The following is a 27,339-nucleotide window of genomic DNA, read 5'->3' on the forward strand; positions in this document are numbered from 1 at the left end:
AGGGATAGCATATATTCCCCAAATCGCTATCTTAAAACCCCATTAAGTGAAATAACTTTTCATCATGTCCTTGCATCCCAGATGGAGTCGAAGGGAGTCTGAGGGAGAGGGAGGGCGAGAAGGACCCAGTGTTTGCAGCCTGGTTTGAATCTGATTTGAATCATTTTGAATATATTTGGAACAGCCTTCCCACTTGAATGCAACCCTGTCCCAAGTTTCAAAGTGACCGAACAGTGACACCGTGTGCATTTTGTTTCTTATTAATCTTACACATTGACAGTCTTTGTTAAGTCACAGGCGCGCCCTCACCAGCCGACATTTTCATATTTGTTAGACGCGCTGACCTGAAGTTCACCTCGGCCTTGGACTTTGCGCTTCTAAAAGGTCTATACAGTGTCTTTTAGAGAGCTGGGTGCTTTGCCCAGGTCAGTCCTTCCCAGGAAAAACCAAGGGGAAAAGGCAAAGGAAATGTAAGCATTATGGGATGTATTGACTGTATTTGTCCTTTGTTCTTTAGCATGAGGGCCTCCGGGCTGTCCTCTATCTCAAACACTTCTCTAGACTGAATTGGGAAATGGCAGGATTTTAAACTGCCTGGTAGTGGCATGTAAGGGCTTCCTCCCACTTACACCAGGTTACGGAAAAACAACACTTGACCAGACCAATTTTTTACCAATTAATTTGTTTTGGGTGCAATTTCCTGGTGATGGTTTAAAATAACAATTAAGACCAGACATAGGACTAATATTCATTTTAGAATTATACATGAGTTTTTACCCAGGATTATCTATATTATCTAAAGATCAAAGTCCTCTAAAGAGATAAGCACTCTCAAAGCAGTGACTTCCACAGGTATCTTTTGTCACTAAACTAGCTAAAAGGTTGCTTTTTGAATATTGATGCTAAAGTGTTTCTTGAGGATGGATGTCACATGGCTTTAACCAAAAGTACAATGAAAAATTCCATGGAAGAGTCATAATTTCTGGGTGAGCGATTTGGGGGCTGGGTTCCGTTCTTTTCATTTCAAGAGAAGACCAGATGTGGTGTGCTTACTGCTATAACTCCAGTGACCACAGCTCTTTCCATTTCATCTGGCAAAACCTATTTGGCTCCAAGCTCCTGGCCAGAGTAAAAACTTACCTACTGTACAATAGACAGGCTCTGGTTACTTGCTTCCATGAAGGTAGCATTTGAGAAATATTTACTTTACCACTGAATATACACTTGGTACCGTTAAATCTAATCAGCCTGAATGTGTGGGGTTGTCTTAAACATCCCTGCAAGGTTGACATTCTGAGCCCTTAAGTTATTCCCAAAATTAAGAAGAGGAAAATATTTTATCTTTGTCACCATTGTTTTCCTACCTTGATCATTTGAAGGTCAATATATAGGAAAGGAAAATATGTTCCCTAGGAAATAGAGTCCAACCCAGACACTTAAAGCTAATCTAGATGTATGAAAAATAAAATATTGGTTAACACTTCATTTGCAACAGACAAATGAGGCATGATTCCCCGTCTGCTTCTTGAATACAGTGTTCCTTCTCTCTCCCACCCTCCCAGCTCCTCCCTAGCCTGCCTTCCCACCCTGAGTCTCCCTCGTCCCCACCCCCACCCTGTTCCACACTGATTATTTAGAAGACTCTTCTGGAGAACAGAAGCCGTGGTTTTACAACATGGCATAGCATGCAGGAAAGCAGCAGTTCCCTGCCTATGTCTGTACCATGACTCTGGCAGATTGTAGCAGTCCTCTTACATCCCACGGTGGCTTAATAATAACTATAACAGAAAAACTTCAGCAGCATGAACATAGCGGCACTAATGAGCATGTGCTTGCTGGTGGTGGGGGCTTTAGGAATCCTATCCCTGTCCTTAGGGCTTCCACTTCTCTGCTCTGACAATCTTGGCATTTGGTGAATTGCAGTTAGGGAGCAGGATCAGAGTCTATGCCTGAAAATTGCCAAGAATACACTTTGTAAGATATCTGCCCTTTCCTCCCACACTTTGGAGATTATTATATGTATTACAACATAAAACCCAAGCACCCTGGCCAATCAGAATCACTCTCCTTTTTGTCATATAAAGGGGGCATAATGAAACATTAGAAACTTGATACTTGGGTTTTAATGGTCCTCTGATGAATTCTAAGCATATCTATTTGATGACAAACCCACAAACCATTCTTGGTTCTTTGGCGTTTAAGGTTTTGGTGTTTTGATAATCTATGCCTATTTACCTGCTGCTATTCCCTCAGAATGGAAGGGATCATTCAATATGAAATACAGCATGTATTACTCCTGAAAAGAGGAATTTTCTATCCTTTCCTCTGTAATTGAGGTCATTCAACCACCAGGGTTCACCTGGAGTCCACACCGTGATACACGCGTCACTCCGAGCCATTTTATCTTTTGTGGTGATAGTCAAGATCGCAGCTCGAAATTGACATCAAACTCTGTCTGGGCAGATGACTAAGAGTGCTGCACAATGTAAACTTTTGACCCTCAACTTTTTGACCTGCAGTTGTAACGTGCTAACCACAAAGATACACAGCACTGAGCTTCAGGGGGAAGGGGCGCTCTGGATCTTAGGCAGTTCTCTCACCACCGCCTGATGGAATAGAGGATGGAGTGTATATTTTTTGTGTGTATTTGTGACCATGTTCCCTGTCAAACCAGCCTCCTGCTTCTTTTTTAAGTCAAAAGTTAGGAGCTAGATCCATTTGAATTCACCTGCGACTCCACTAACAAGGACAATTTAGGGGAGAACTGGAGAATCTTTTGAAAACAAAAGTGTAAGAAAAGAAGGGGAGGAGAGGAATCGGGCAGAGCGGATGGGGTGGATTTTGTTTTATTTAAAAATAAAGGCGCAGCCTTGATTGTTGGGAGACTTGGCCCAGGCAGGCCAGTTGACTGTGAACTTGTACTAAAGCGAGCTCTGCTGGCGATTCCTAGGGTGTGCAGATTTATCTTCTCTGAATTTACTTAACCCGGCAGTGAACTGCGTGGACGCCATTTGTTAGGCGATGACAGACTTCACCTCCAGCAAAGGCTGCTTCACAAAATCGCAATAATTACCCAGTAACCTTCATAACAAATATTATGTTTGTGAGAAAGGGATCTGACAGAGAAAGACAAAATTCTTTTTTTCAGAAAACACCGAACAAAACAAATCTGGGCTTCTCTTTCAGTTCTGGAGCCTAGGACGGTGGGCTCCCTCCCCAGTTTGGTTCAGCCTGGGCTGAACCCGGCACTCCTGCCTTGGCATCCTGTTTATACTGATGTCACTAACTAGAAGAAAATTCCCCCCTTAGAAGCCAAGGGGCTGCAGCTTAAGAGTCTCTGCTTTTTTTAGGGCGAGCAAGCCATGGGTAGACCCCAGCCAGAGAAGGGGAGATGCTAAGGGCCTCTTGGAAGCTGAGAGAGTTGTCTTCATCTCTAACTCCAGTCTTCTGTAGTGTACTTGTTTGGATGTAACATTATCCAAATGAACACAACTGTTTCTGCTAGAAAACTCTCTCTCTCTCTCTCTCTCTCTCTCTCTCTCTCTCTCTCTTTCTCTCTCTCCCTCTTCAGAACCAAATGAAAATCACAGGAGAAAAAAGGATCTTGGTATAATGTTGTGAAATTAGACCAGGGAAACCCTAACAAACCCCTAAGTGTGACCAGAAGCTTCCTCTGATAGTTGAGGGGATATATTCTTTTTGGCTTGTAGAAACAAACAAGGCCCTGCGCACTTCTGCCACCTTCTCCTTTTACAAGAGAGCACACAGATTTCTGCCACCAGCTGAAGCTGAATGTCTTCATAAAGCCCTCAGTGGGAGAGGGTTTTTTTTTCCCTCTCTAAGTTCCTCTTTTAAGAAAAAAGACCCAAAAGAATCCACAAAATGAACAGATATCCAACTACCTTCTTAAGTATGCTTCCCATGAAAATAGTAAGAAAGAAAACATTTCCTCCAATAACAGTCACACAGTTGGGACTGGATGCTGTATTTCTTAAAAGTCACTTAACTCCACGTGGGTTGACCTGCCCTCTTAAATTCTACTTAATCCTTGTGAAGATTAAAAGAGACAGAAGTAAGCAAGCTGACAATACTCATAGTCTTTTTTTTTTTTAATTTGTGCCAAAGAGCCCTAGGAATGTATTTGGTTGGATATGATAACATCAGGCCTTTTACCCATCCCCACATCCCAGGGTGTGGCCAATGGATGCTGCAGATGCTCTTTTTCCTAGGTACACCATGAACCTGCCAGCATTTCTATGACTCTTGTTCCTTTTGGTTTGTTTGGGTTTTCTTTCTTTTGCTCTTTATTTCAACCACCCAGAAATTATACAAGCAAAATCACCAGACACAGAACCAAAACAGAACCACAGCTCAACACTGTCTACCCAAACTCGGAGCAGCAAAACAAAGGCTCCATCATTCTTAGCCACAGCAGATCACAAGAACCTACCCCTGTAAATGCTTTATCCTAGTTCCTTCTAAGGAAGTGGACACATCTTCCTGAATACTCAAATACCAATATTCACTTCACCCAAAAGTAACCCCATGCATTCATCAGCTTGCCACTAGTCAGGGAAAGTGGGATTTGTGAGAGAGCTTTGATTTTTTTTTAAGTCCTAGGTTTTTGTTTTCTTTGGATCTCTGAATCTGGGACTTCTGTAGATTTATGTTGAATGAAGGAGACTTCTGCATATTAATACTTGGTATTTCAAATCAACACTTCAAAACATTTCTCTTTAAGCACTTGGTAAAAACCTTTACCAACTAGTAGTACTTGAAGAAAAGTACCTAGCTCCAGAAAAAAAGAAGAGTCCTTAATTTTGTTTTTCTAACCACAGTTGGACATTTTGGCTTAGCTCCTCAGACAGGACTGGGTGGAGTTTATTAGGTCTCTGGTGGGTACCTACCCTGAGAAGACACCAGGACAGGCCAGAAAGTTCCCACTTAAGCTTGGCTTAAGCACATGGGAGGCTGGGGCCCCGATGGAATTGTACCCAGGAAATTTATATTTTACCTAACTTCACTCATTGGTACAATCTTGGAGACTGTTTTGGAAAACATAGATTATGTAAATTTCCTGGGATCAAACAGAAAGAACAAATAACAAAAGAGAAGAGGAAATCTCCTACTGACAAAGGGGTAATTTCTTCCTAAAGTACCCTTTATGATGTGTCAAGAAAAACAACCTAATGGCTCTGGGGACTTTTAAGTTGGGCATTTGAAGACACCTCAATTTCCCTTAAAACTTTAGGCACAGTTTTAGAAGAGAGAATTTGTCTGCAGTTGGAGAGGGTTACATTTCTCTATCTTTAGTGTTATCTAGGGAAGCCCTTAAGCTGCCTTTTGAGGGTCCTGTGCATAGATGTCTTATTCCTACAAAGACCGGGATGGGAAAGGAAAGAAGGGAGGCAGAGACAGGCAAGGCGGAAGAAAAGAAAGCGCTTTAACCCCTTTCAATTACCCTGAGGATTCAAAGACTAAAGTTAAATCCGGCCATAAAGTTTATTGCTTCAGACTCACAGGCTGGTGAGAACACTACCAGTCAAATGAAAAGAACTAACAGGGTTGGGCCTAGCCCGGTGCGGGGACAGCAGAGTACCTCCTAGGTGGGGACCCACTGTCCCCAACATCCTGTGGGTGCAGCCTGCTCCTGCTACACAGCCAAGGCCCCAGTCAGTTTCCACTCTCTCCAGTCGGTCTGAAACTCAGGCCCAAAGGCTGCCCGCCTCAATTCAGTCTTGCCAAATGACCCTGGCCCTGCGAAGACATATTGCCTCAGCCCCACAAGGAATCCCGCCAGTGTCGGCCTCGGTCCTTTCCGGGCCTTTCTTTCAAACTCTCGAGTTCAGTTTACCCCTCTCCTCCAGTGGCCTGCGTCCCTTCAACTCCCAGAGCTCCACGACCCCCAAAGAGCCTGGGCCTGACCAACCTTAGAAAGAAGGCCCGGGGCTGCCAAGTTTTCACAGACAGACCCATTTTCACACACGCGCGCGCGCGCGCACACACACACACACACACACACACACACACACACACAATCATCTTTTTGCACGCCGGCGGGAGCAGCGGAAGTCATTAACATCACGATTGTGCAGCAATTAAAGTTAGGCCTGGGGAAGCCGTTCTCGGCCGGCCACAGGCATTCTTCACCGCGCAGCCTCCACAAGGCTGGCTCTGGCTTTGCTAATTTAGGCAGGCAGAGGGAAAAGTTTGTTCTCCCATTTTGAATACTGAGCCAGACAGAAAGAGAGGACAAGAAACTTTTTAAGAGTGAAAATAAACTCAAGAGGCGAGCTTACCTTAACATGGAGGGAGCCATTTTTCAGAGTTTTGAGAACTTGTGGTTTGGACACTTCTGGACCTAAAATTGACACTTTGAATGACCAGGCAGCACACGTAGCCTGCAAAAGAGTCAAATGGAGTCCAGCGTTAGTGAGATTATATGTTATGTGGTATATAATGTTGGATGTCAACTCCCCAAAACCATAAAACTTACTTTAATGGCCCCACGTGACGTTTTATAGCCAGTGAGGCGATCTGTCTGTGCTATGGATGATTTTACGATCTAATTCATAGACAAAACCCTATTCATTTGGCACCCAAATGTCATATAGCCGGAACTGGGGCTTATAAAGTTTACTGTTTTATAACTTTTAAAAGGAAAGACGGCATCCGTGTAAGCAGCCAGTAAATGTGCAAATCTCTAGTTGGGCTTTAGCTGCTCTGAGGAGTTTCCCAGTGGAGCTAGGATGGGGTAAGTACTTTCCATTTGTAGCAAATTAATTGTAGCAAAAGAAGCCAAGTGGTTCAGTAAGGGTAGAGGGAACTGAGTGCTGGGGTTGGTTAGTGGGCAGAGGGTTTGGGGTCTACAGCCTGGCAGAGAAGCCTCTTCAACAAGGCCTACAATAGCCTTGGATCTATGTGGGCCGGAGTGTGGCTAACAAAGCCCTGGCTTCTCTCTCTTTCTCTTCCTCTCCTTTTTGGTACAAAGTTAACTTGGTTTCCTCAGAGATGGACAAGGTGGACTCAAGCTTTGGAACCTCCTACAGCTTTTCCCACTATGTTCTTCTGGCCTGAGGTTTCTGATGGTTCTGAGTGAGGAAAGCTATGAGTCAAGGTGTTGGTGTGAAGCCACAATGAACAGGCAGGCTGCCCAGGTAGCCGCAGACTCAGCAGCCTACAGTACTATTGGACAGACAGAAAAGCAGAAAGAGCAGCTTGCTATTTGGCATAAATCAGACCAAGAGAACTTACAATAGAAAGTTTATTTTGTTTTGTTTCCAGTCAGTGTTTTTTTTCCTTAAAAACAAATACAAAAAAAAAAAAAAGCTGATCACAGTTTGCTTAAACAGCCAGACTTGGACAATATTTGTAACTTTTTCACAAAAACATACATCACTGAAGCTGCGCTTATAAGAGCCACTTCCAGAGTTCGTGCAAAGGGTCCTACAAAGGCACGCAGGGACACACCGCTTGGAGTCACAGTTTTCGTCACAGAGCCACTAGCCACTACACGTTGAACAAGTTAATTTGTGTCTTATCAAGTCACCTCTACAACAGCATTAATTACACAAGGAATATAGGTAGTTTGAATAAAAATATCTTTAACAGCTTGGAGCTATTGAGACAGGAACACTTCCACGTACATGCACATTAAAGAACTCAAGTGCAACACACAACATTGGCACTAAACGAGGTGGGGGGGCTTTTTGTGTGTGTAGTTTTTTTTTCTCTTTTCTTTTTTTTTTTTTTTTGTTTTAGTTACTTCAAGTAACACAGCTTGCTTCATATAAATAAGTTAAAACATCTATTTTTTTTTCAAGACAAAGCCATTCAGGACAAAGAGATGAACAGAAGCAGATCTACTTATACAGGCGCTATAATGGCAATAAACAGGCTCATGATTAAAAGATGAATTAGGGCAACGAGAACAGGGCTTCTTCACAGAAGGAACACAAGGGGAGTTTCAGAAAGTCACCTTAGTACTGACACTACAGAGAGCTGCCCGGCTACTACTGCTCAGTACTTTGGCCGCTCAGATGCTCAGGGGCGGAAAGCCCCCCCTGCCGCGGCCATACTCATGCTTTTCAGCTTATTATCTTTTTTCCACTTCATCCTCCTGTTTTGGAACCAGATTTTAATTTGTCTCTCGGAGAGGCAAAGGGCATGAGCTATTTCGATCCTTCTTCGGCGGGTCAGGTAGCGGTTGAAGTGGAATTCTTTCTCCAGCTCCAGGGTCTGGTAGCGAGTGTAGGCCGTCCGGGCCCTTTTGCCTTCTGGGCCACCTATATTGTCTGTAACAAAAAAGTCAGCGGTTTAGCCACCAACTCCTCAGCACCTGGTTCCAAAACTCAGCCAGGGTCCTGAGCTGCGGAGAAGGCTCAACAAGTTCTCCTTCCTCACCCACCCTCCCCAAATTTCCTTCTCCCTTCCTTTCTGGCGAGAAAAACAACCGGATTTGGACTCTGGGAACAACCGACCCACCTGAGGCAGGAACTCTGGGTTTAAAGACAGCTTGGCTTTCCCTCGCCCCCTAGTCTGCTCTTTAGCCCTTTACGAGTTGTCCTAAGTGGGGGCACTGCCCTCCCAGTCTGCCCACCGCCCAGAAACGCACTGAAGCACTACTTTTTTTTCTCAGTTCCCAAGTGGCCTCTAGGTCACCCTCAGTTAAAGTTCCAGCCGAGCTAGCCGCCTTCTGTTCCAGTGTACGCTTGGGGCGCCCGATTTCTTTTTCTTCCCTTTCCTTCGCTTTCCCTCTTGCCCTCAAACTTCAGAATCCCGCCTGCCCTCGCCTGGCTTATTCCCCCCAAGCCCCTTTTAGGGGGCTCTAATTAGTAACGCTGTTTCCCCAGCGTAGCCCTTCCCATAAATTATCTCCCCTGACAAGCCCGATTCACGGCCCTTACTGCCATCCCTACCCCTGCATGCCCTACTCCGCTGGCCTGACCCTGAAGAGAGTTCCGAGGCACTGGGGTTCCAGACGGAATTTCTTCCTCTTTCAACATTTAAACTTACTCGGCCACCCCATTTTCCTCCCTCCCCTCTCCCCAGTATCTGTGAATGCAGATCGCTGCTGCAGTAATTGGGAGGAAGTAAAGAGAAAGGCAGGGAAAAGGGAGCCGCAGGGAGAGGCTCTGCGGGCTGGAGAGAGGCGAGACTAGGAGAGAGACGGGAGAGAGGCTGCAGAGAACAGAGAGTGACCAAGACCCGCGCCCCCACGGACGCGTGGATCAGAAAACGGCTGGCTTTACCGTGACTAATGTGCAGCTTGCGCATCCAGGGGTAGATCTGGGGCTGAGCGGGCGGCGCCGGGCTCGGCTCGCTCTGGGCGCCCGCCTGCTCGCTGCTGGCAGGGGCGTCCTCCTCGGCTGCGGACGCCGTGCCAACCCCCTCTCTGCTGCTGATGTGGGTGCTGCCGGCGTTGGCCGAGGCGCCGCTGGAGTTGCCCAGGGAGTTTTTCCCGCCGTGGTGGCTGTCGCTGCCGGGCGAGGGGGCCACCGCTGAGCAGGGCAGCGGGTCGGGCGGTGGCGAGTGCGTGGACGTGGCCGGCTGGCTGTACCTGGGCTCGGCGGGCGCCGCACTGGCCCCAGCCGCGTAGCTGCGGGCGCGCTCGCCGGAGCCAAAGTGGCCGGAACCCGAACGGCCGACGCTGAGATCCATGCCATTGTAGCCGTAGCCGTACCTGCCGGAGTGCATGCTCGCCGAGTCCCTGAATTGTTCGCTCACGGAACTATGATCTCCATAATTATGCAACTGGTAGTCCGGGCCATTTGGATAGCGACCGCAAAATGAGTTTACAAAATAAGAGCTCATTTGTTTTTTGATATGTGTGCTTGATTTGTGGCTCGCGGTCGTTTGTGCGTCTATAGCACCCTTGCACAATTTATGATGAATTATGGAAATGACTGGGACATGTACTCGGTTCCCTCCTACGTAGGCACCCAAATATGGGGTACGACTTCGAATCACGTGCTTTTGTTGTCCAGTCGTAAATCCTGCCTGATGACCTCTAGAGGTAAACTCGTGCACTAATGGGGGAGTTGGGTGGAGGCAAGAGGGGTGGCGCGCGCGCCCTGGGCGCGTCCCCGCCACCCGTTGCCGCCGTTCAGTCGGACTCGAGCGCCACCCGCTGGAGACTGGGCGCATCGCTTCGCTTCCGACCTCGGGCTTCAAGGGCCGGGGTCGAATTGAGGTTACAGCCCATTATGGCAAAATTATTGCATTTCCCTCGCAGTTCCATTAGGATGTACCAATTGTGAGGCCGTCAGCTGCCGATCGCACGCCCGGCGAGGATACAGAGGATTCGGGGGAGGTGGTGACTTAGAATTATTTACAACAACTTTATTTCCCCGGCTTTGTATCCCCTCTTATTTTTGTGTAGAGGTTGGGGTCGGTTTGCCAGCCCGGCCGGCAGCTGTGAATTTTGAAAACACAGATATCACCTTCGAGGAAGGGAAGACGATTTAGCCAATTGAAGAAATAAATCCTGCCCACAGCAGCAGCCACAATTACGGCTCTGTTTTTGTGAACGCATGAAGGACAGTGCCCCTGCCGCTCTTAAACCACAGGCGTCTATTAAAGACAGCTTTTGTGTAGTGTTTCTCCGAGGCGAGGTCAAATTCCATACACTCGTATAACCAGAATCATTTTTTTCCTCCGTGCAAATATGTTTTTCGTGCCATTAGTTTGCTATCTGATTTGTTTATTTATCCAGCCTGGAAGATCTTCATCCCTGGTCCGGTTCCTCTGATCAGCCCGGCCCCAGGTAGCAGGGTTCTTGGTGAACCCAGAGATTGGGCCCTGATACCCAAACGGCCTCCGAGGCTGCTTGGAAGCTGGGATCGGTGGGTAGAGCTATTGGGATCTCGCTTAGACCACTGGGAATAAATTGCGGGAACTAATGGAATCATTTCGTGGCTGTGTCTAGTATCACCGTAGTTATTTTCCTGGGCTCCGAAAGACGAAAGTAAATCACAAATGTAGCTGAGAAGAGAGCAGACTCTCTCTACTAGAGGCCTGGCATCTCAGGCGTCCCTGGCACGTTTGGAAGCCAGGACTCTTGCGGCTCTCATGGTCTTGGGCCCCCTCTTTGGGTCCTGAAAGCTGCGAGGTGGATTGCGTCCGAGCTGTATGAGGCTGAGAGTGGAAATCGGGAGCTGGGAGCCTGCGGGAGCCTAGTCGCTCCCAAGCTGTAAACCCAGGTTGGCTTGCCTCGGCTGAGGCTGCTACTCTCCCACTGACGGTTACGCGCCGATAGAGAGATTTGGTTCTGTCGGGGAAGGGGGGTGTTCCTCTTTGTTCCTCAGGCTTCTTGATTAGGGGCATCCTGAGAGGCCGGGACAGGGCTGGGGCCCAGCTCGTAGACCCTTTCTTTTCAGTAGCCAGAGCCGATTTGGCGATGCCCTTTAGAATTTGATGGCGAGGGACCAAGGCGGAAAAGCCCAGGCACCAAACAGGGCACTGCCTGGGGCTCCTTCTTCCCCCACAACCCCGCGTCTGTGGCTCACAGAGCGCAGAGGCGCTAACACAGCAGCAGGGCCAATTCTGGGTGCATCGCGGGCCTCGCAAGCTGGCTTGGGCAGCCTTGGGGAGAAAACCTGTGTGTTTGTGTGTACAGTGCGTCTGTCCCACAGCTGACGTTGGGTGTGTGGGGTTTTGTTTGTTTGTTTTCTGTAATAAGTAAATGCGTAGCCGCTTGCAAAGGTTTGGACGCTTTTCCCTAAGCTGCGGGAGAAGCAGGCTGGAATAAAACTTGGGGAGCAGACAAGGGCACCAGGGGGCAAAGCCAATAGAGGTTACAACGCTGGCCTGGTCCCTGCACTGGAGTCTACTCGCCCGCTTTGGCCTCAGAGTCTTCCCCGCTGGCCTGCGTGGAGTTGATGAGTTTATTTTCCTTTTTCCACTTCATGCGCCGATTCTGGAACCAGATCTTGATCTGGCGCTCGGTGAGGCAAAGCGCGTTAGCGATCTCGATGCGGCGCCGCCGAGTCAGGTAGCGGTTGAAGTGGAATTCCTTCTCAAGCTCCAGTGTCTGGTAGCGCGTGTAGGTCTGGCGGCCTCTGCGCCCGTGACTCCCATACACGGCACCTGTGGGCAGAAATGAGGTGCGAATAAGCGAGGCAAAACCTACCCAGCCCCGTGTGCCTCCCAGCCATTAGTCTCTAAACTGGAAATTACTCTGCTTCACTCCAGCTTCTCACATCACAACCGAGAGAAAGAAAGAAAGAAAGAAAAAAGCCGGCTGGATGGCAAGAATTATTTCATAACCAAGCAAGATGTTTTTCACCTAAAAACGATTTGAGTGGGAAGTTATTGATTTTGACAAATGTGGTTTGTAAGAGAACCATTAGACTTGAAGAAATAGCATGGCCATTCTTAATTTGAGGGGCCAAAGTCACTGTTTCGAGGGAGTGTAGCAATTATTTGTCTGTGGGTGCAGTGGGGATTCTGGGAGCAGTATGGAAATTGAATGCTTACATTGTGTCTGTGAAAGACGCTATCCAGGCTCCTCAGATCTCAATGTACTTTTGGAAAGTTAAATATGGCCAGTCTTCTCAAATCTTTGCATATTGTTAGCAAGTTATGTGATCCACCTGAAAACACTCCACTGGGGAGAGTTTAAGCTCTAAAGCGACTGTAAGTTGCAAACTTCCCCTTAGGCTCTGTCCCTGCTCCAAAGGGTAAGGGGAGTCTCTGTGTGAGATCGTTGAAAACCTGGGCCAAAGAGAGGGTGCTGTGAGTGAGGTGGTGATGGACTGGCAGTGAGGACTGTGTTGGGCTGTCTGGGTGCCAGAGGTACCCAAGGGTGAGACAACTCACTCCCCAAGCCAGGTGTGAGGTTCAGGCAGGGTCTCAGGAGAAGACAGAAGTTGACTAAGAGTTGAAAGTTAAGTAGAAGATAAAAGAGGGAGGCAGGGAGGAGGGAGGGAGAAAGAGAGAGAGAGAATATGAATATTCTGAGAAGGTGGCCCTCCAAAGCTTTGGTGGAGACACAGAAAGAGGTCAAATGTGGAAATGAGGGCCTCTGCATCTGTCTGCCTGGGCTTCTGGACTTCCAAAGGGCAGAAGAGAGAGGATTGGGGTAGGAACCTGGAGGAGTTTGCCTATGCTACCTTCTGGAGGCCCTCTCTGCTTGGAAACCTGAGGGGGTGGTACCAGGGTGCAACTGGGCAGGCTTTCTCATCTCAACCAGTTTCTCTCTCTCTCTCTCTCTCTCTCTCTCTCTCTCTCTCTTGTTGTCCCTTAAGTTACAGGGTTCATAAGGCTTGGCAGTGAATCCTTCACCCTCCCCTAAAGTGTCACCTTACAGGGATCTCATGGCCCTGCCTTTCCTCTGGCTGGGCCTGATTGTCCCATGGGAATGTTTGGGTTTCTCTCTCTCTCTCTCTCTCTCTCTCTCTCTCTCTCTCTCTCTCTCTCTCAAATTAAAAAAAACAACAGAGAGAGAAGGAAATTTTGTTCATTCTTTCCTTCTTTCTTCCTATTCTCTCCTCCCTTCCTAATCTCTCCTTCCTTCCTTCCTTCCTTCCTTCCTTCCTTCCTTCCTTCCTTCCTTCCTTCCTTCCTTCCTTCCTTCCTTCCTTGTCTCCCTGCCAGCTTTTCATTCTCCCTACACTCTCTGGAGTGGGGAAGCAGGGAAAAGCCTTACCCGCACAGGAATTCATCCGCTGCATCCAGGGGTAAACAGGGCTTGTGTACTTCCGGTCGGTGCCTTCCTCATGGAGGGCTTTGCCCTGCACGCTGCCGTCAGGTTTGTACTGCTGCTCGGGAGAAAAGTGCAGGTAGTCCCCGGGGCCCCTCTGCTTGTTATTGCCCGAGGGTGAGGCGCCACTGAGGTCTTTATCAGAATAGAAACATGAGGCCCCGTACTCGTAGGATGCCCGGTTGCAGGCCAAGACCGAGTTGGACTGTTGGTAAAAACAAGGTGAGGTGTATGTCTTGTCCGGAAGACTCGACGCCCCGTAAGAGGCCGGGAAGGGCCTCAGCGCGTCATAGCCGGCCGGGTAGAGGGGCAGCTGGCCCAAGAAGGAGTCCTGGCCGCTGGGCAGGCTCCCAGGGAAAGTGGGATTCACAAAATAGGAACTCATTTGCGCGCCCCTCTGCAGGACTGTGATTTGTTGTGTATTAGTACATCTGGCTATAACTATTAGTAGTCATCGAACTGGTTTGTTTCTGGATGGCCGAACGCCAAAAGCGACAGCAGCAAATCGCACCAGCTGACGCAGCGGCGGCCAATGGGAAAGAGCGCCGGAGCCCGCTCCCCGGGGACCGCGGCGACCGAGGCAGCAAAGTTACAAACAGCCCCCAGCCCGCCCGCCCGCCGCCCGCCCGGCAGATTAATGGGCACACACAGCCTGCCCGCCCCGCTCTCCCCCACACATCCCCAAACGCCAGCGGCGGGCACGACCCGGGCAGAGATGTGCAAATCTCTGCACTAGTGCCCAGGTCAATGAGCAGGCCTGCTCTTTCCTTTTTTGCCTTCATGGGTTTTGCTGGGTTTCCTCCCCAAACAGGAAACCTGACAAGCCCGAGCCAGGGGGTGGTGACACGGATGGTTTTGCTTAGAGCCTCCTGTCCCAGTCAGACCCTGGGTCACACCTCCCCTTGTGCTCCCTTAATCATGGGTGTGGGTTCTTGAATGGGAAAAGGGGCTCTGAGAAGCCAGGCCTTCACGCTCTGCTTTTGAACTGTATGCTTTAGGGGTTCCCTGGGCGCCTTATTCCCTCCCATTCTTATTACAGGTTGGGCCTTACTGCCCTAAAGCTGAAAGATCAATCCTCACTGACCAGGCCCACACCAAAGCCAGGGCCTTCCTACAGCCCCTTCTTCTCAGTACCGCCCTCCATGTGTGGTTCTTCTGCAATGGTCCGTGCCTGTGTGGGCTTAAAGCAAATACCTACACCGGCTGTGCACTGCATCCTGTCTTTGAACTTAGAGAAAGGAAAGGCTAAAACTCATGGTTTTCCACAAGAAATGATCTACAGAAGGGTGTTTGTGAGACCGGAGCAGAAAGCCATCCGTGGGGCATGACTCCTCTCACCCAGCTTCAAGCATCCCAGGACTCCCTAAGTTACTGGACCTGCTTAGTGCAGCTACGGAAAAACAACCGGATACAGTATCTCCCAGTCTCATTCCAGAAGCAGGAGAGACACGGGGACCTTGGTTGAGCAGGGCACGGAGTGCAGCTTCTGGAGCCCAGAGCTTCACTCAAAGGATCATTAATGGACTTGGTTTCAAGGTCACACGGAGATGGGCACGGTCGTGTCGCAAGCATACCCACTTGTCCCCTACCTTCCCACCCTAAACTACTCCTGCTGCTACAGTATCTCTAAAACCAGATCTGTCACCCTGTCACTTGCTCCAGGATCCTGAATTACCTTGACCATCGGCCCAGGCCTGGGGATACTCAGACAGGATGTGGAAAGCCTGTTTCGGGCTTGCCTGTACGTGGATCAGGGTCATTTTGTTAAAGAAAAACGCGATATCGGTTTGAAGTCACTTTTATGACTGTTTGGGCTAGAATTAGCTTAAAAAAAACCAATTCTGTGGGTGTCTAAGAGATCTAGCTGGGGCTCAGGAGGTTGTGTGTAAGATCTGTAAAACCCTGACCCTTGTGAACTGATGGGGATCGGGCTTGGGGGAGGTGACACTTGGCAGTGGTCCCGTAGGAATCTATTGCAGAGTTCTTTAATCTCTTCCTTGCTTTTCGATCCCCCCCCTTTCTCCCCTCAAAAGAGGAAAATTGAAAAAGGACTTGCCTAAGATCGGCCTCCAGAGAGCCCGTGAAGGCACACCAAAGGAAGGCTGTACCACAGGCCTTGTGTTTAACGTCTTTATCTCTCCAACCCAAGAAAGTTTTTTTTTCCTTTGTATATAAATGAGCTGTTCAGGAGAGAATAAAATTTTACGTTTCTCACAGAGAGGATGCAATATGTGGGAAATGAATAACTCAGGAAGAAAAGAAAGGTGGATTTTTTTTTTCTTAAAAGGCTGTTTGAAGAAAATAAGTTTGAGTTATTGGTTCTTAAACAACAAACAATCAGATAACAATTATTTCCAGCAATACTGTTGGAAATGAAAGTAGCCATTTCCCAGGTGCTAATTGTTCACATCTATCAGTTCTCTTTGACGCAGCTCTGTCTCACACAGAGTTGGAGCTGATGACAGCTTGCCACCATTATTGCTATGGTTTGATCTGAATTTTAGACTTAATTGTCTCAGCCAATAAAAGAATTTGTTTTCTCACCTAGAAGCCAGAAAATGTATTTCTAGCTTCTGTAAACATTAAGGTGGAAAAAATATTAAGTTGAAATCTTAACATGTAAGCCCAGGCTAGTGTGCATTTAAGTTAGCAGTCAATCTATCTATTCTTCCATATACATGTATATAAACATATGTATAATATATATATGGAGAGAGAGCGCGTCCTGACAGAGTGGAGACCAGGAACTCCACACCTTCAATAGAGCCTCATCCTGAGATGATGAGAATAATCACCGCAGGACTCTGCTAGCTCACAGCCACACAGAAAACTTACCTTTTATCTTCTCTTCAAAGAGGGTAAGATGGCAGTAGGGTCACACAGTTTTGCCCTTTCCCTGGCTGCCCATTGAGCCCCTCCACTTCTGCCAGCCTGGAGCCTGGCTTGCAGGTGTGTGGGAAGACCCAGAAGGTCCACCTCCATCCAGTCAAATCTCTAGGCCAGAACCCAAAGCACACAGGTGTGGGCCTCTGTCAGTTACCAGCCCTCTCCTGGAGCTGCCTTCCATGCCATAGCCAATCCTCAGGGCCAGTCAGGTCAGCAGGCCTCGGAACTACAAATGGTCTCTCCGATGTCAGAATCCCAAAGCCAAAGCGTTCCCCAACTGGCGTGAGCCCTCAGGACGCCTTTGGGACGCGCAGTTTGGACAGAAGCAGCCATGACCAGCCAGGCGGCCTGTACAAACAGTCTCCATGGTGCTGGGTTAGGGGAGAGGGAAGGACCCGAATCTATTCCAGCGGCTGAGCTTTCTGTCATGGGTAGCCGAAGCAAGAAGATTTCACAGCCAAATAAACCCTTGGAGACTGCCCCTCAGGTCCCCTTTTGTGCCCCCCTTCCCCTGCTTCTGGGGATTCTGAGGGGCCCGTACAGCAGTCGCGCCAGGCTCAAAGAGGCGGGACGCTGCTGGCGCCGGTCCCGGCGACGGCCACAGCGTGGCAGCAGCGAGCTCCCTGTTCGGTCGCAATAAATAATCCGCCTGCGGCAGCCGCAGTCAGGCAGCCAGCGGCCCTAGGAGGCAAATGCGGCGCTTTATCTGCCCCTGCCCGGGGCGCATCCACAGAGCTGTCCGGCGGCAAACATTCCAAGCATCTACACGTCCTTCTTAATTGTCTGGCCTAGGCCGACATACTATCTTGAGATAGGAAAACAGCAGCAGCAACAACAACCAAAAACCAAATAAACAAAAAAGAACCATAGCCAGGGAACTCGCGACTGATGCTTGGGTAGCTCTGTCTCCCGGGGGCAAATCTAACCTGGTCAGACCCGCTTTCAGGCCCACCCACCATGACTGGTGCCACCGTGCCATGCAAAGCCATTGCTAGGCCCGCAGCTCTTAGTGCTGTCTCGCTGCTAGCTGTAGTCCTCTCGCTGGAAGCCGGGGAGGTGGAGGACCGTGGACACCAACCTGCCACTGTACTTAGGTGGCTTGGGACTGCGACCCTGCTATTGCCCAGACACCATTTTGCAACCTTCCCTCAGAAACCTCAGATGTGCTCCTTCCACCTGCGTCAACACAGCAGCCCCTGCACGGAAACATCACCCCCTCACCTTAGCACCCAATTAACTCGGTTCTCTCCTCCAACACAGAATTCCACACACGCATCTAGCCCCTCTTCCAGGGCTCGAGAAATCACTCTAACCAGAAAACCGGGCAAACGAAGCAGGCAACCATCGGAGAACTCTGAATTAGTAAGTTTTGTTTCTGTGTTTGCTTCCTTTCCTAGCCCCCACAGGAAAAAACAGTGTGCCGAAGCTAACAAAACGCCCGTGCTACTTTGCTCGCCTCTCCGTCCTCGTTCCCAGGTTGGGAACTACCTCTGGCTATTGGGGAAGTCAGTTGAATCAATTGGGTCACGAATGAAATAATCCCAAACCCCAGAGGCCAGTAGGGAACAGTAGAATGCCAAATGACTTCCTTTGGGGCTTCCCGAGGGTCACTGGGGAATGGAGGGGGGAGGGGGCGAAGACCCAAGCGGTGCTGCGCCGTGCCAAGGCGCTGTGCCACAGAGGGAAGGCTGATCCGCCTTGAGGGAGGAGGGAAAAGGAGTGATTGTAGGTGGTGGCGGTAGTGGGTGAGAATGAGTGACGTGTTTGGACTGTGGTGTATATTGGGGCTGAAAATGAAAGGACAGTACTGAAAGAGCGTGAAAAAGGCCCCTTTTCAAAGTCGTTCCTGGTGCCCTCTCTTACCACTGTAGTACCTCACCCACCTTTGCCCTGTCTCCTTCCCACAGGTCTCACCTTCAGACCGCGGCTCCCAGAAGCTTCTGCCTCTCTGACAGCTGTCGCTTCGGCAGCCCAAGAGACGAATTGTCCTCCTTCCTGGTGCCAGAGGACGCAGGAAATTAGCCAGGTTGCAAGTTGCAAAGCAGCGGCGGCTGCTCCAGGAACTGGACGCGCTCCACCTCCAGCGACAACGGCTGGCCTGGGCCTGGCAGCGGCTTCCCCTCGCTCGCCATCGCCGGACAAAGCGCAGCCCAGGCAGGCTGGCAAGGCAGAGCTCCGAAGCACGCAGGATGGAGCGGAGCAAAAGAATGCGGCTCTATTCTCGCAAGGGAAATTATAAAAAAGTTCATGTTCACGGTTCCTATCCACATGACCGACAGCGGCCAATGGAAGGGCCGAACAACTCATAAAGTTGTATTGCAAAGTTGTAAATTTTCATAAACAACAACGGATTTATGACCCTTTCCCCATCACTAAGAGGAGGCGGCTCTTACACAGACGCCATCTTACCACCGAGTCTGTCCCGATTTGGGGCTGCAGGTTTTTCAGACCCTTTTAGGTCCGATTTTATTTAAAAAAAAAAAAAAAAAAAAAAGTCCTAAGAAACTGGCCCAGCCTAGTCAGGGGATAAGAATGGAGACCTTCGCGGGCCCAGCTCAGGATGCTCTAAGCTACTTCCACCGCCTCTCGCCCCTGGTCTCTCACCGCTAGCCCCTTCCCCAGCCACAGTCCTTCCTCAGCAACAGGACTTGGACTTGGTTGCGCCGCAGGGTTTGAGGCCCATGTCGTCCAAGAATCCCTCAGCTGCAGTGTTGGACCCTGGGGCATCCTCACCCTTTCTGAAGGCTAAGTGGGGGTACTGCAGCAGGGACCCTGAATTCCATGTCTTTCCTACCCCTGGACTGTACTCAGGACGCATGTGGAATCCGGGATCAATTGGAGGGTAGGTAATACCCTTTTAGAGCTCAGTCTACACCTTTAGAGGAAAGTTGAATTTGGAATTCGTTCATGGAATTTATGAAAGTTTGAGAGGCCGTAGATAGAATATGTAGCATTAACAAATAGTCTTTTTTCAATGGATCTAAATAGATATTGGTGCACATACAATAGCCAGACAAAAACCATCTACAAAGAGGAAGGCATATATACAATTATAGTCACAGAAAAACACAGAAACCCACACACACAATTATAGACATGAGAAATGTTGATGCACACGCATGTGTGTGGGAATGCATACAATTATAACTATAAGCAAGCACACAGAGAAATAGAAATGTGCTTAAGTACACATAAAAACATGTGAAAAGAGACATGATACATTTGTCCATGAATAGCTAAAATTTGGACTCAGGGACAGTGGCTCTGCATTTGTTTCCCGTGTCTCTTTGGCCTACAGCCAGGGCTGGTCCTTCAGCTATGGCCACTTCCCCTTGCACAAGACCCTCTGGATAAAGCAGTCCGTGTTTCTTTGTCACCAAGCATCTTTATTGTTACATAAAACACAGGTAGCTGGGCTGGGAAGCGTGCCTTCTCTGAACCCCAGGCTGGGGGGTGGGACGGGACATGAGGAGACAAGGGAGATGATGGCCCCGGTGGGTGCTGGACTTCCCCCACCCACTACAGAATTAGTTCAATACAACACACCATGCTACAAAGTCACCCCATTAAAACATCCTTCCAAAGTCAAGACATTCCTTTACAAATGAGCTCCAAGATTATAGAAATGACAACAACACAAAAAAAATCTGGTTCAAATATACAGTATTTGTCCTTGTAGGAAAAGTCAGGGTATACATATTTGACATGGCTGAACAGTAGGACACAAAAGCAAGGGGGAGAGGACAGTGAGTCTGGGAACATCTCCTTAGTCCCACAAAAACAAAACCCAGAGCTATTCCAGAGGATGGCAGCCAGCTCGGGAATGCTCCCCTCCTGAAGTAGGGTTAATGGCCCTGACCTTGTGTCAAAGCCAGAGAAAGAGGGATTCTAGGTTACAGCACTTGGTATGCTTTGGAATAAATATATTATTTTTCAATTTAAATAGAAGCCAATACCCTGGTCCCTGAACCTCATTGCCTTGTCAGTGAAGCCTTGGTGACCCCAAAGACTATCAGTTAGAAGCATCAAGGTCCAGCCTGGGAGGGATGGGCACCGAGAAGCAGGTGAGCTAGCCAGCACACAATAGGTAGTTTAGGGCTAGTAGTAGGTAGTATTGATCATGGTTTGCAGGTATTGGCCGGGTGTGTGATGGGGGTGGGGCAGGTGCTGGGTGTCTGCCAGTGTTGGGACATGAAGGAGGCTTCTTAGGAATGGTGGCCCACTGGGGCTGGGCCCATAGGTAGTTTGGGAGTGCCTCTCAAAGAGGCCTGTGCTAGGTAGTATTTTGGCTGTGCCTGCGCACAACACTGGCCCAGGGTTGTGGGTATCTACTGGGTTCCTCAGAGGCAGAGAGGGTCCCCAAGGTGACCTAATTTCCCTGGGAGCTAAAGTGGGTGATTGAATGGAATGAGGGTAGGAACTGATTCCCTCTTTTTTTCTTTCCCTTTCTTTTTTCTCTTTCTTTTTTCTTTCTTTCTTTCTTTTTTTTTTTTACACTTTATTTCCCCCCATTTTTGTAACTAAAATCAATGAGTCTCTTAAAGACGCTTTTCCAACTGTCCTGTGCAGCCAGGGTCCTGTGCCTGGCCCTTTACTCCTCTTCCTCCTCTTCTTCCTCCTCTTCCTCCTCTTCCTCCTCGTCCGCCTTGTCAGCAGCTGTGGAAACGGAGGGCACCGCGTCTTCCGGGGCTGCAGTGGGAGCCTGGCTCTCATCTTTATGCTCTTTCTTCCACTTCATGCGCCGATTCTGGAACCAGATCTTGATCTGGCGCTCAGTGAGGCAGAGCGCGTGAGCGATCTCGATGCGGCGGCGCCGCGTCAGGTAGCGGTTGAAATGGAATTCCTTCTCCAGTTCCAGCGTCTGGTAGCGCGTGTAGGTCTGGCGTCCCCGCTTCCTGTCGGGTCCTAGGAACAGAAATTTGGACATATAGATAGACAAAACAGACAAGCAGACTAGGATGTGGACAGAAGAGTGCTTTAGTCAGGCCAGCAGCCCAAGAACCTGCACCTTCCACCTTGCCCAAATCCAGGTGCAACCCTCATCACCCTCAATTGAGCTGGGGGAGGGAAATTGTGAGCGGAAGGCCCCAGGGCCAGACAAGCAAGAACATCTGTGAGAAGCCTTAGGGCAGAATTCCAACTTTACAACTGGCCTTTCCAGCCGGCTACGTTTCCACAATGTCCTGCTTCCCCCTGACAAAGGGAAATTGTCAATATAGAGTGTGGCAAGTGGGGGACTCTGCGCTTTTGCCATTCAAAGGCGAGCCTGGCTGCTCCCCAGCCTTGCTAGTGGGCGACCCTCATCAGCAGCCCCATCCACAAGACCTTCCTGTGACTTTCCCACCCTCTGTCCCATTGGCTTCAGCCCCGTTCTGGAAATGGCCTCTGGTACAGTGATGAGTGAGGGATCCCGGAGGTCTCAATTCTCCTTGCCTTTGAGAAAGAAAGCCAGGCCGAAAGAAGGGAAGGAGGGGAGAGAGAGCTGGAGTCAAGAAAGAGATAGAGGACAGAAAAGAGGGGGATAGAAAGAAAGACTGAGGGAGAGAAAAAGAGAGGGAAGGGAAGAAGGGGGAGAGGGGGGGGAGAAAGAGAGAGAATATGAGAATGAGAATAGCGGAGAAACTTATTGTAAAAATTCCAAGGCAAATGGAGTTAAATAAATTTACGAGGATCGAACCCATTAATTGGGCCATAAAAAGTTTTATGAGCCTCATTTACATACAATGCTACGGGTCTCTCCACGCTATGGCGCCTCAGCTCTAATTAAAACCAGAAAGGCAGCGCCACGGGGACTTGCGGGGCCGCCGGCTGGAAGCCGCCGGGCTGGGCTCTCTCAGCCCCCCGCGCCCTGCTCCCGCCCCTCCGCTCCTCCCGCTCGCCGACCCCGCCGACCACTGAGCCTACCTGAACTGCGCATCCAGGGGTAGATGCGGAAACTGGCTTCGGCCGGGCCGTGAAGCACGCCCTCGTCCGCCTTGTCGCAGGCGCCTTTGGCGAGGTCACTGCAGAGCCCGGGGATGTTTTGGTCGTAGGAGGCGCAGGGCAGGTTGTAGGCGTCGGCTCCCAGGCCATAGCCGGACGCGAAGGGGCTCTGATAGAGGGGGCTGTTGACATTGTATAAGCCCGGCACAGTGGAGGCGAAGGCGCCGGCGCCCGGCCCGTAGCCGCTTCTCTGCGAGTTGGGTGCAAAGGAGCAAGAAGTCGGCTCGGCATTTTGGAAGAGAGAAGCCCCCGCCGTATATTTGCTAAAAAGCGCGTTCACATAATACGAAGAACTCATAATTTTGACCTGTGATTTGTTGTCCGGCAGCTTTCAGTGTCGGTTTTACGAGGTAGCGTGATATATGATAACATTACACCCCCAGATTTACACCAAACCCCATTTTCTTTTGGACGGAGCTCGCCGCGGCACGTGACCGCCCACATGACCGCCTCCGCCAATCTCAGCAGCCCTCACAGGTGGTCCCGCGCCACGGGCCGCCTGCCTCCTAGAATGGAAGGGGAAGAGGCTCACAGACGCGGCCTGCCTGCACCGGGCTGCCAGGGCGCCCGACGCAATCAGACCCCTAGGCTCCGCCAGAGCCCCGTCCCAGCCGCCGAAGCCTGGAGGCAGGGATCTCGCCCCCTCCCCCGACAACCTCATACCTATTCCTGAACCCCAGATCCACTGTGTGGATTCCCCCTGTTCGGGCCCTCTCTGAGGGTCCAAGACCCAGGGTCTCTGTAACCTGTCCGCCCAAAGATGGTCTAGAGAGGGAAATCCACTCTTTGCCCACCTCTCTCTATAAGCAGGGAAACCTTTAAGACCTGATTTGATGCTCCAGCGCCAACACCGCAGGCGCGGTGTCTCCTCTAGCCGAGCGGAGAGACCGCTGCCACAAACTGGAACCATGTGGTTCGAATAAAGTCAACGTCTCTCAGCTTCCTTTCTTTAATCGGCGGCGCACTGTTTATCTGCCCTAAAGGAAGCAGTGAAATATTTATCTATTAATGAGCCTCATTTGCCAACAGATATACTAACATGGGATTCCTTTTCTCCTCCCGGACACTGCGGCCCTGGCAGTTTCTCTGCATTTGCTCCTGGGCACCTGGCTGGCTGGCAGCAACTCCAGAGATAGCTCAACACCCGCTTTGTCCTTGCCACAACCCCTAGTTACCCCCTAGATGACAAAAAACTGGGGTATCCTCATTCAGTTTGGGAGAAACTCGGCTCCACAAATTTTAAAACACATCCGTCATACACTCCTGGCGGCTCTCAGGCAAGCAAGCCTTCCACCCTGTGGGCCGGTAACAGTTTTAGAGCTGGATTAGAGACAGGAGAGGTAATCTCAGGACCTGGGTGCTGTAGCTCATTGTGGAACCCCAGTTCTTTAGGAGACAATAAAAGCGAATAAGGGAGCCCTTTCTAGGGGCCACCCAGATCCCGCGGCTTCACCTTTCTAAGCACTGTGTGCTTGCTAAGCACAGCCTCGTTCTCTCCCAAATAGTAGCCCACCCTGGGGGCTTACCTTGCTGGGCTTCAGACCCCCTCCCCCTGCAATGATAGGTCGGGTGAAGGCTCTGCTGCCCAACGCTCTCTGGAGGATATTTGGGTGAACCCTTCCCCTAAACGCCTCATAAACTGCTCAGGCCATGCTGGAAGACTGGCGACCTTTTACTGCTCAGCTCGATTGCACATCATAAACCCGACTTCACAATGGAATTGCCCCGGAAATTCTCCTCTAAATTATAGAGTTTGGTTCCTGGTGTACAAAGCACTTTCTTATCACTTTCAGTGGGTCCAGGCTGCCTCCACCTACCCCACCCCCGTTTACCGCATCCTCTCAGGGGGGTCTTGGAAGCACAAAAGACAGAGGGATGTTCAAATCCCGCTGGAACGAACCCCAGCTCCTACCTAGTAAAGGGCTCAGGTTTTGGTGGGGAGGAGGGCAGGTGGGAGCTGGGCTATCTCCCCTGGAGCATAAGGACCCTAAGGCGGCAATATCCGGGATCCACTTTATGGTGGACCAGGATGGGAAACAGAAGAGGTGAAACAGGGAGGGGGTAGAAATCGAAATAACAGTGTCTTCTAAGAGAGAAATAAAATTCTAAAATAGCTAAAAGAAGATGAAGCAAACCAAAAGAAGGCTAGGAGATCAAAGAGGCGAAATTAGACTGCTTTAGACCAATAAATTGTTCCTGGGGTGACACAGAAGGGCGCACAGTGAAAGGCCAGGCAGGCCCAGGCGGTCTGTCTAGACTCAGGAGACTGGAGCAGTCCAAAGGCACGTGTCTAAAGTGGAACTTCTCTTTAGAAGGAGACCTGACAACCAGAGTTCGGAGTTGGGTTGAACAGGAAAAACACGACACTAACACACCTAGGAAGGTCATCTGAATTTGGCCTGAAAGGACTAAGTGGTTCCCACAAGAGACTCTGTGCTAGTTTGCCAAGGCCAAATAGGTCCCAAATTCTGCTGTTTTCAAGGTCTTGGCACTTCTGGGCACAAGTCTTCCCTCTGAGTGGGATTCAAGACTCACCAAAAACCCTCACTTCGTTTCTGTGTCTCTTTTCCCTTGGCAGACTTTGAACAAAATCAGACTCTCAGCAAGGCCTATTTAATTATATGTTTTCTGACTGTTGGCTCCCTACTTATTTAATGGAAATGTATCTGTTATGTGTGAAAATATTCACACACTATTGAGCCCAGACCCAGTTTTTAATCTGCTATCTAAATATTTCCCAACGCTGTCCCAGAACTAGCTTTCAAACCTACTGCCAGAGTTTGTTTCCTCCGTTTCCTGTGGCCAGATAGTCCTCAATGTTTAAATCTAGGTTTAGAATGTAAACGCAGACCTTTGCAGCAAAACGGCGCCTTCTAGAGAGTCCAGTGGTGCTGAGTTTGGGGGACTTTGAACCTTTCTAGTCTCCTCCCCTGAGAAGATGGTGGGCTTCAGCTATTGGGCTTGGAGACTATGTCCCCCGACTTAGTGAAAGGCGCCTGACTTGGACGCGGCCACCAATTCCTACCCGAAGCGAATAAATAAGCCCAGTTCCTTGCCGGGTCTTGTCCGGACGAAGACAGCGACAGGCTGTGAAAAACCTCTCAGCAGCGAAGACCAGAGAGCAGCCTGCCCCGCCGCCAGTCGGCCAAGGGCAAGGGAGGCTGCTGGCCTAGTCATTTCACCAGGCCTCTGAGCTCCTGGAGGCCTGCACCTACCTAGGGCCTCTGTGATCCGTGGAGGGAAGCGGCTGCTGCCAACCAGTGACTTCCATTGTTAGAAAACTGGAGCATTCTATTTGTGCCCACTGCTCAGCAGTAACATAAATATAGATTTCTCAGGATTAGGATAGGTATCTCTTGGTGCTCTCTCCAAGAAGCTATAAAACCCTTCCTACAATCAGATGCTGTGAAGTAGCATGAATTACATACGGAAATATAACGAGGATATATGCCTGTAGTACCTACGTGTGTGCAGGAAGATTTTTTTTTAAGGGAGTAAGAGAGAGAAAGAGAGGGAGACCCAGGAGATACGTCAGCCAGGATCGAGTCCCTGGTTTTACAGCGCATTCAGCACGGAGATGCGAGTCATAAACATTTTGTGGGCTTGGCCGAGACTATTACGACCCAAATAAATGCACTGTACGGTCTATATTCACGGCGCTTCGAAGGGTTAGTTTTCTTTTTGCTCTTGTGTTTTCTTTCCGAAACCATCCTACCCCAGAGTCTGATCCCACACACTAGCCGCCTTGCTCTGAAGCTGGGGACATCTAGCATTAAAAGTAGCCTGAGAATGAATGGGGATTTTTTTTTCTTTCTTCTAGCCTCCTCAACCGGCGACACCAGAGTAGCCTTGGCCTTTCAATGCCAAAGAAATACCACGGCCTGAGAAGCAAGAACGACTTCAACCATATGAATGCGTTTTGAAGCTAGAGTGTTAATGTACTTATTTAAACGTATAGATCATTTATTTTCGAACAACCTAACAGTTCCTAGACTATGCCCCAAGTTACCCCAGCGTGGCCAAGTTCCCCGAAGATCTACACAAGACAGCCACCAAGTATGACTTTATAACCAATTTTCAGCCGCCTAATTTTAAGGTCAGGTATTCAAACCGACCAAGTCCCCGATCTCTCTCTCTCTCTCTCTCTCTCTCTCTCTCTCTCTCTCTCTCTCTCTCTCTCCCCATACTGGTGGTGGCTAGCTAGGCCTGGTACCCCCCCACCCTGAACCAGGTTTGGGGACCTCACGGGTCGGCGGAACCCGTGGCCACAGGATGCGCTCTCTGTGGGTTCATCTGGTCCTGGGGCCGTAGGTGTTCATTCCCTTGTTCTTCGATCGTGAACGACCCGTTCCCCGTGCGCCTCGCTGTCCCTAGATCTCTGCTGGGATGAGGACTGTGACCCTGAAATGGAACTGGCGTTCTCAGCCACAGCCCCGCACCTTCGGCGTCGCTGCTGCCACGCAACACAGCGGTCTCGGAATGGGGCCGGGGAGGAGCGAGCGCCGAAGGTCAGGCAAGCCCCGGCGCATGCTGTGTCCCTTGGAGGCTTTCAGGCTGGCATGAGCAGCAGGGAAAATATACGACTGCTGCTCACACAAATCCCATTCCAGAAAGGCTCGCTTCAAGTCGACATTTTAGGAGCTTCCTAGGTCTCGGCGGCCGGAGATGGCGGCGAGAAAGCCTCTTGCGTGGAGCCACACTGCCATCTCCTGGAATTTTCTTGGCACTGCAGCCGCAGCTGCTCTGGCCCGCGTGAACTTCGGCAACGC

The 27,339-nt window shown here is 49.8% G+C and overlaps 4 protein-coding genes and 2 long non-coding RNA genes across 7 annotated transcripts in view; 1 reads left to right on the forward strand and 5 right to left on the reverse strand.

Annotated features, from left to right (window-relative positions):
- The window catches only part of Hoxa3 (homeobox A3), a 44,009-nt gene extending 25,479 nt beyond the window's left edge, over positions 1 to 18,530 (reverse strand). The window contains exons 1-2 of one of the 2 annotated variants that reach the window (XM_017321402.2): positions 16,538 to 16,625; positions 6,300 to 6,401 (exon numbers count right to left, since the gene is read on the reverse strand). The gene's annotated coding sequence lies outside the window, so the exon portion shown is untranslated. Of the gene's footprint in view, positions 1 to 6,299; positions 6,402 to 16,537; positions 16,626 to 18,502 lie in introns of those variants that run through there. The other variant, NM_010452.3, reaches the window with a different exon arrangement.
- Hoxaas3 (Hoxa cluster antisense RNA 3) lies at positions 6,587 to 19,060 on the forward strand. Its single transcript, NR_015611.2, has 3 exons — positions 6,587 to 6,754; positions 17,849 to 17,950; positions 18,496 to 19,060. It is a non-coding gene; the product is annotated as a Hoxa cluster antisense RNA 3 (long non-coding RNA).
- Positions 7,217 to 10,050, reverse strand: Hoxa5 (homeobox A5). The gene is made up of 2 exons (NM_010453.5): positions 9,252 to 10,050; positions 7,217 to 8,294 (listed from the first exon to the last, which is right to left on the reverse strand). Exons 1-2 carry the CDS (start codon positions 9,811 to 9,813, stop codon positions 8,044 to 8,046), a joined length of 813 nt encoding a protein of 270 aa, NP_034583.1. The 5' UTR covers positions 9,814 to 10,050; the 3' UTR covers positions 7,217 to 8,043.
- On the reverse strand, positions 10,321 to 14,135 carry Hoxa6 (homeobox A6). Its single transcript, NM_010454.3, has 2 exons — positions 13,649 to 14,135; positions 10,321 to 12,087 (listed from the first exon to the last, which is right to left on the reverse strand). Exons 1-2 carry the CDS (start codon positions 14,085 to 14,087, stop codon positions 11,828 to 11,830), a joined length of 699 nt encoding a protein of 232 aa, NP_034584.1. The 5' UTR covers positions 14,088 to 14,135; the 3' UTR covers positions 10,321 to 11,827.
- Positions 19,061 to 19,953: 893 nt separating the features above from the next.
- Mira (mistral long non-coding RNA) lies at positions 19,954 to 20,751 on the reverse strand. The gene has a single exon (NR_045199.1). It is a non-coding gene; the product is annotated as a mistral long non-coding RNA (long non-coding RNA).
- A 334-nt stretch (positions 20,752 to 21,085) lies between these two features.
- Hoxa7 (homeobox A7) lies at positions 21,086 to 24,036 on the reverse strand. Its single transcript, NM_010455.2, has 2 exons — positions 22,493 to 24,036; positions 21,086 to 21,493 (listed from the first exon to the last, which is right to left on the reverse strand). The coding sequence occupies exons 1-2, from the start codon at positions 22,866 to 22,868 to the stop codon at positions 21,180 to 21,182; spliced, it is 690 nt and encodes a 229-aa protein (NP_034585.1). The 5' UTR covers positions 22,869 to 24,036; the 3' UTR covers positions 21,086 to 21,179.
- Positions 24,037 to 27,339: the final 3,303 nt, after the last annotated feature.

Source organism: Mus musculus, chromosome 6, assembly GCF_000001635.26.
Source record: "Mus musculus strain C57BL/6J chromosome 6, GRCm38.p6 C57BL/6J".
Taxonomy (NCBI): Eukaryota; Metazoa; Chordata; class Mammalia; order Rodentia; family Muridae; genus Mus; species Mus musculus.

Excerpts from the sequence above, each read along its gene's own strand:
- Hoxa5 (NM_010453.5), bottom strand. The coding sequence starts at position 9,813 with ATGAGCTCTTATTTTGTAAACTCATTTTGCGGTCGCTATCCAAATGGC. Across the intron at positions 8,295-9,251 it reads CAAGCTGCACATTAGTCACG|ACAATATAGGTGGCCCAGAA; the intron begins GTAAAGCCAGCC and ends TTTTTGTTACAG.
- Hoxa6 (NM_010454.3), bottom strand. The coding sequence starts at position 14,087 with ATGAGTTCCTATTTTGTGAATCCCACTTTCCCTGGGAGCCTGCCCAGC. Across the intron at positions 12,088-13,648 it reads GCGGATGAATTCCTGTGCGG|GTGCCGTGTATGGGAGTCAC; the intron begins GTAAGGCTTTTC and ends TTCTGCCCACAG.
- Hoxa7 (NM_010455.2), bottom strand. The coding sequence starts at position 22,868 with ATGAGTTCTTCGTATTATGTGAACGCGCTTTTTAGCAAATATACGGCG. Across the intron at positions 21,494-22,492 it reads CCCCTGGATGCGCAGTTCAG|GACCCGACAGGAAGCGGGGA; the intron begins GTAGGCTCAGTG and ends TTCTGTTCCTAG.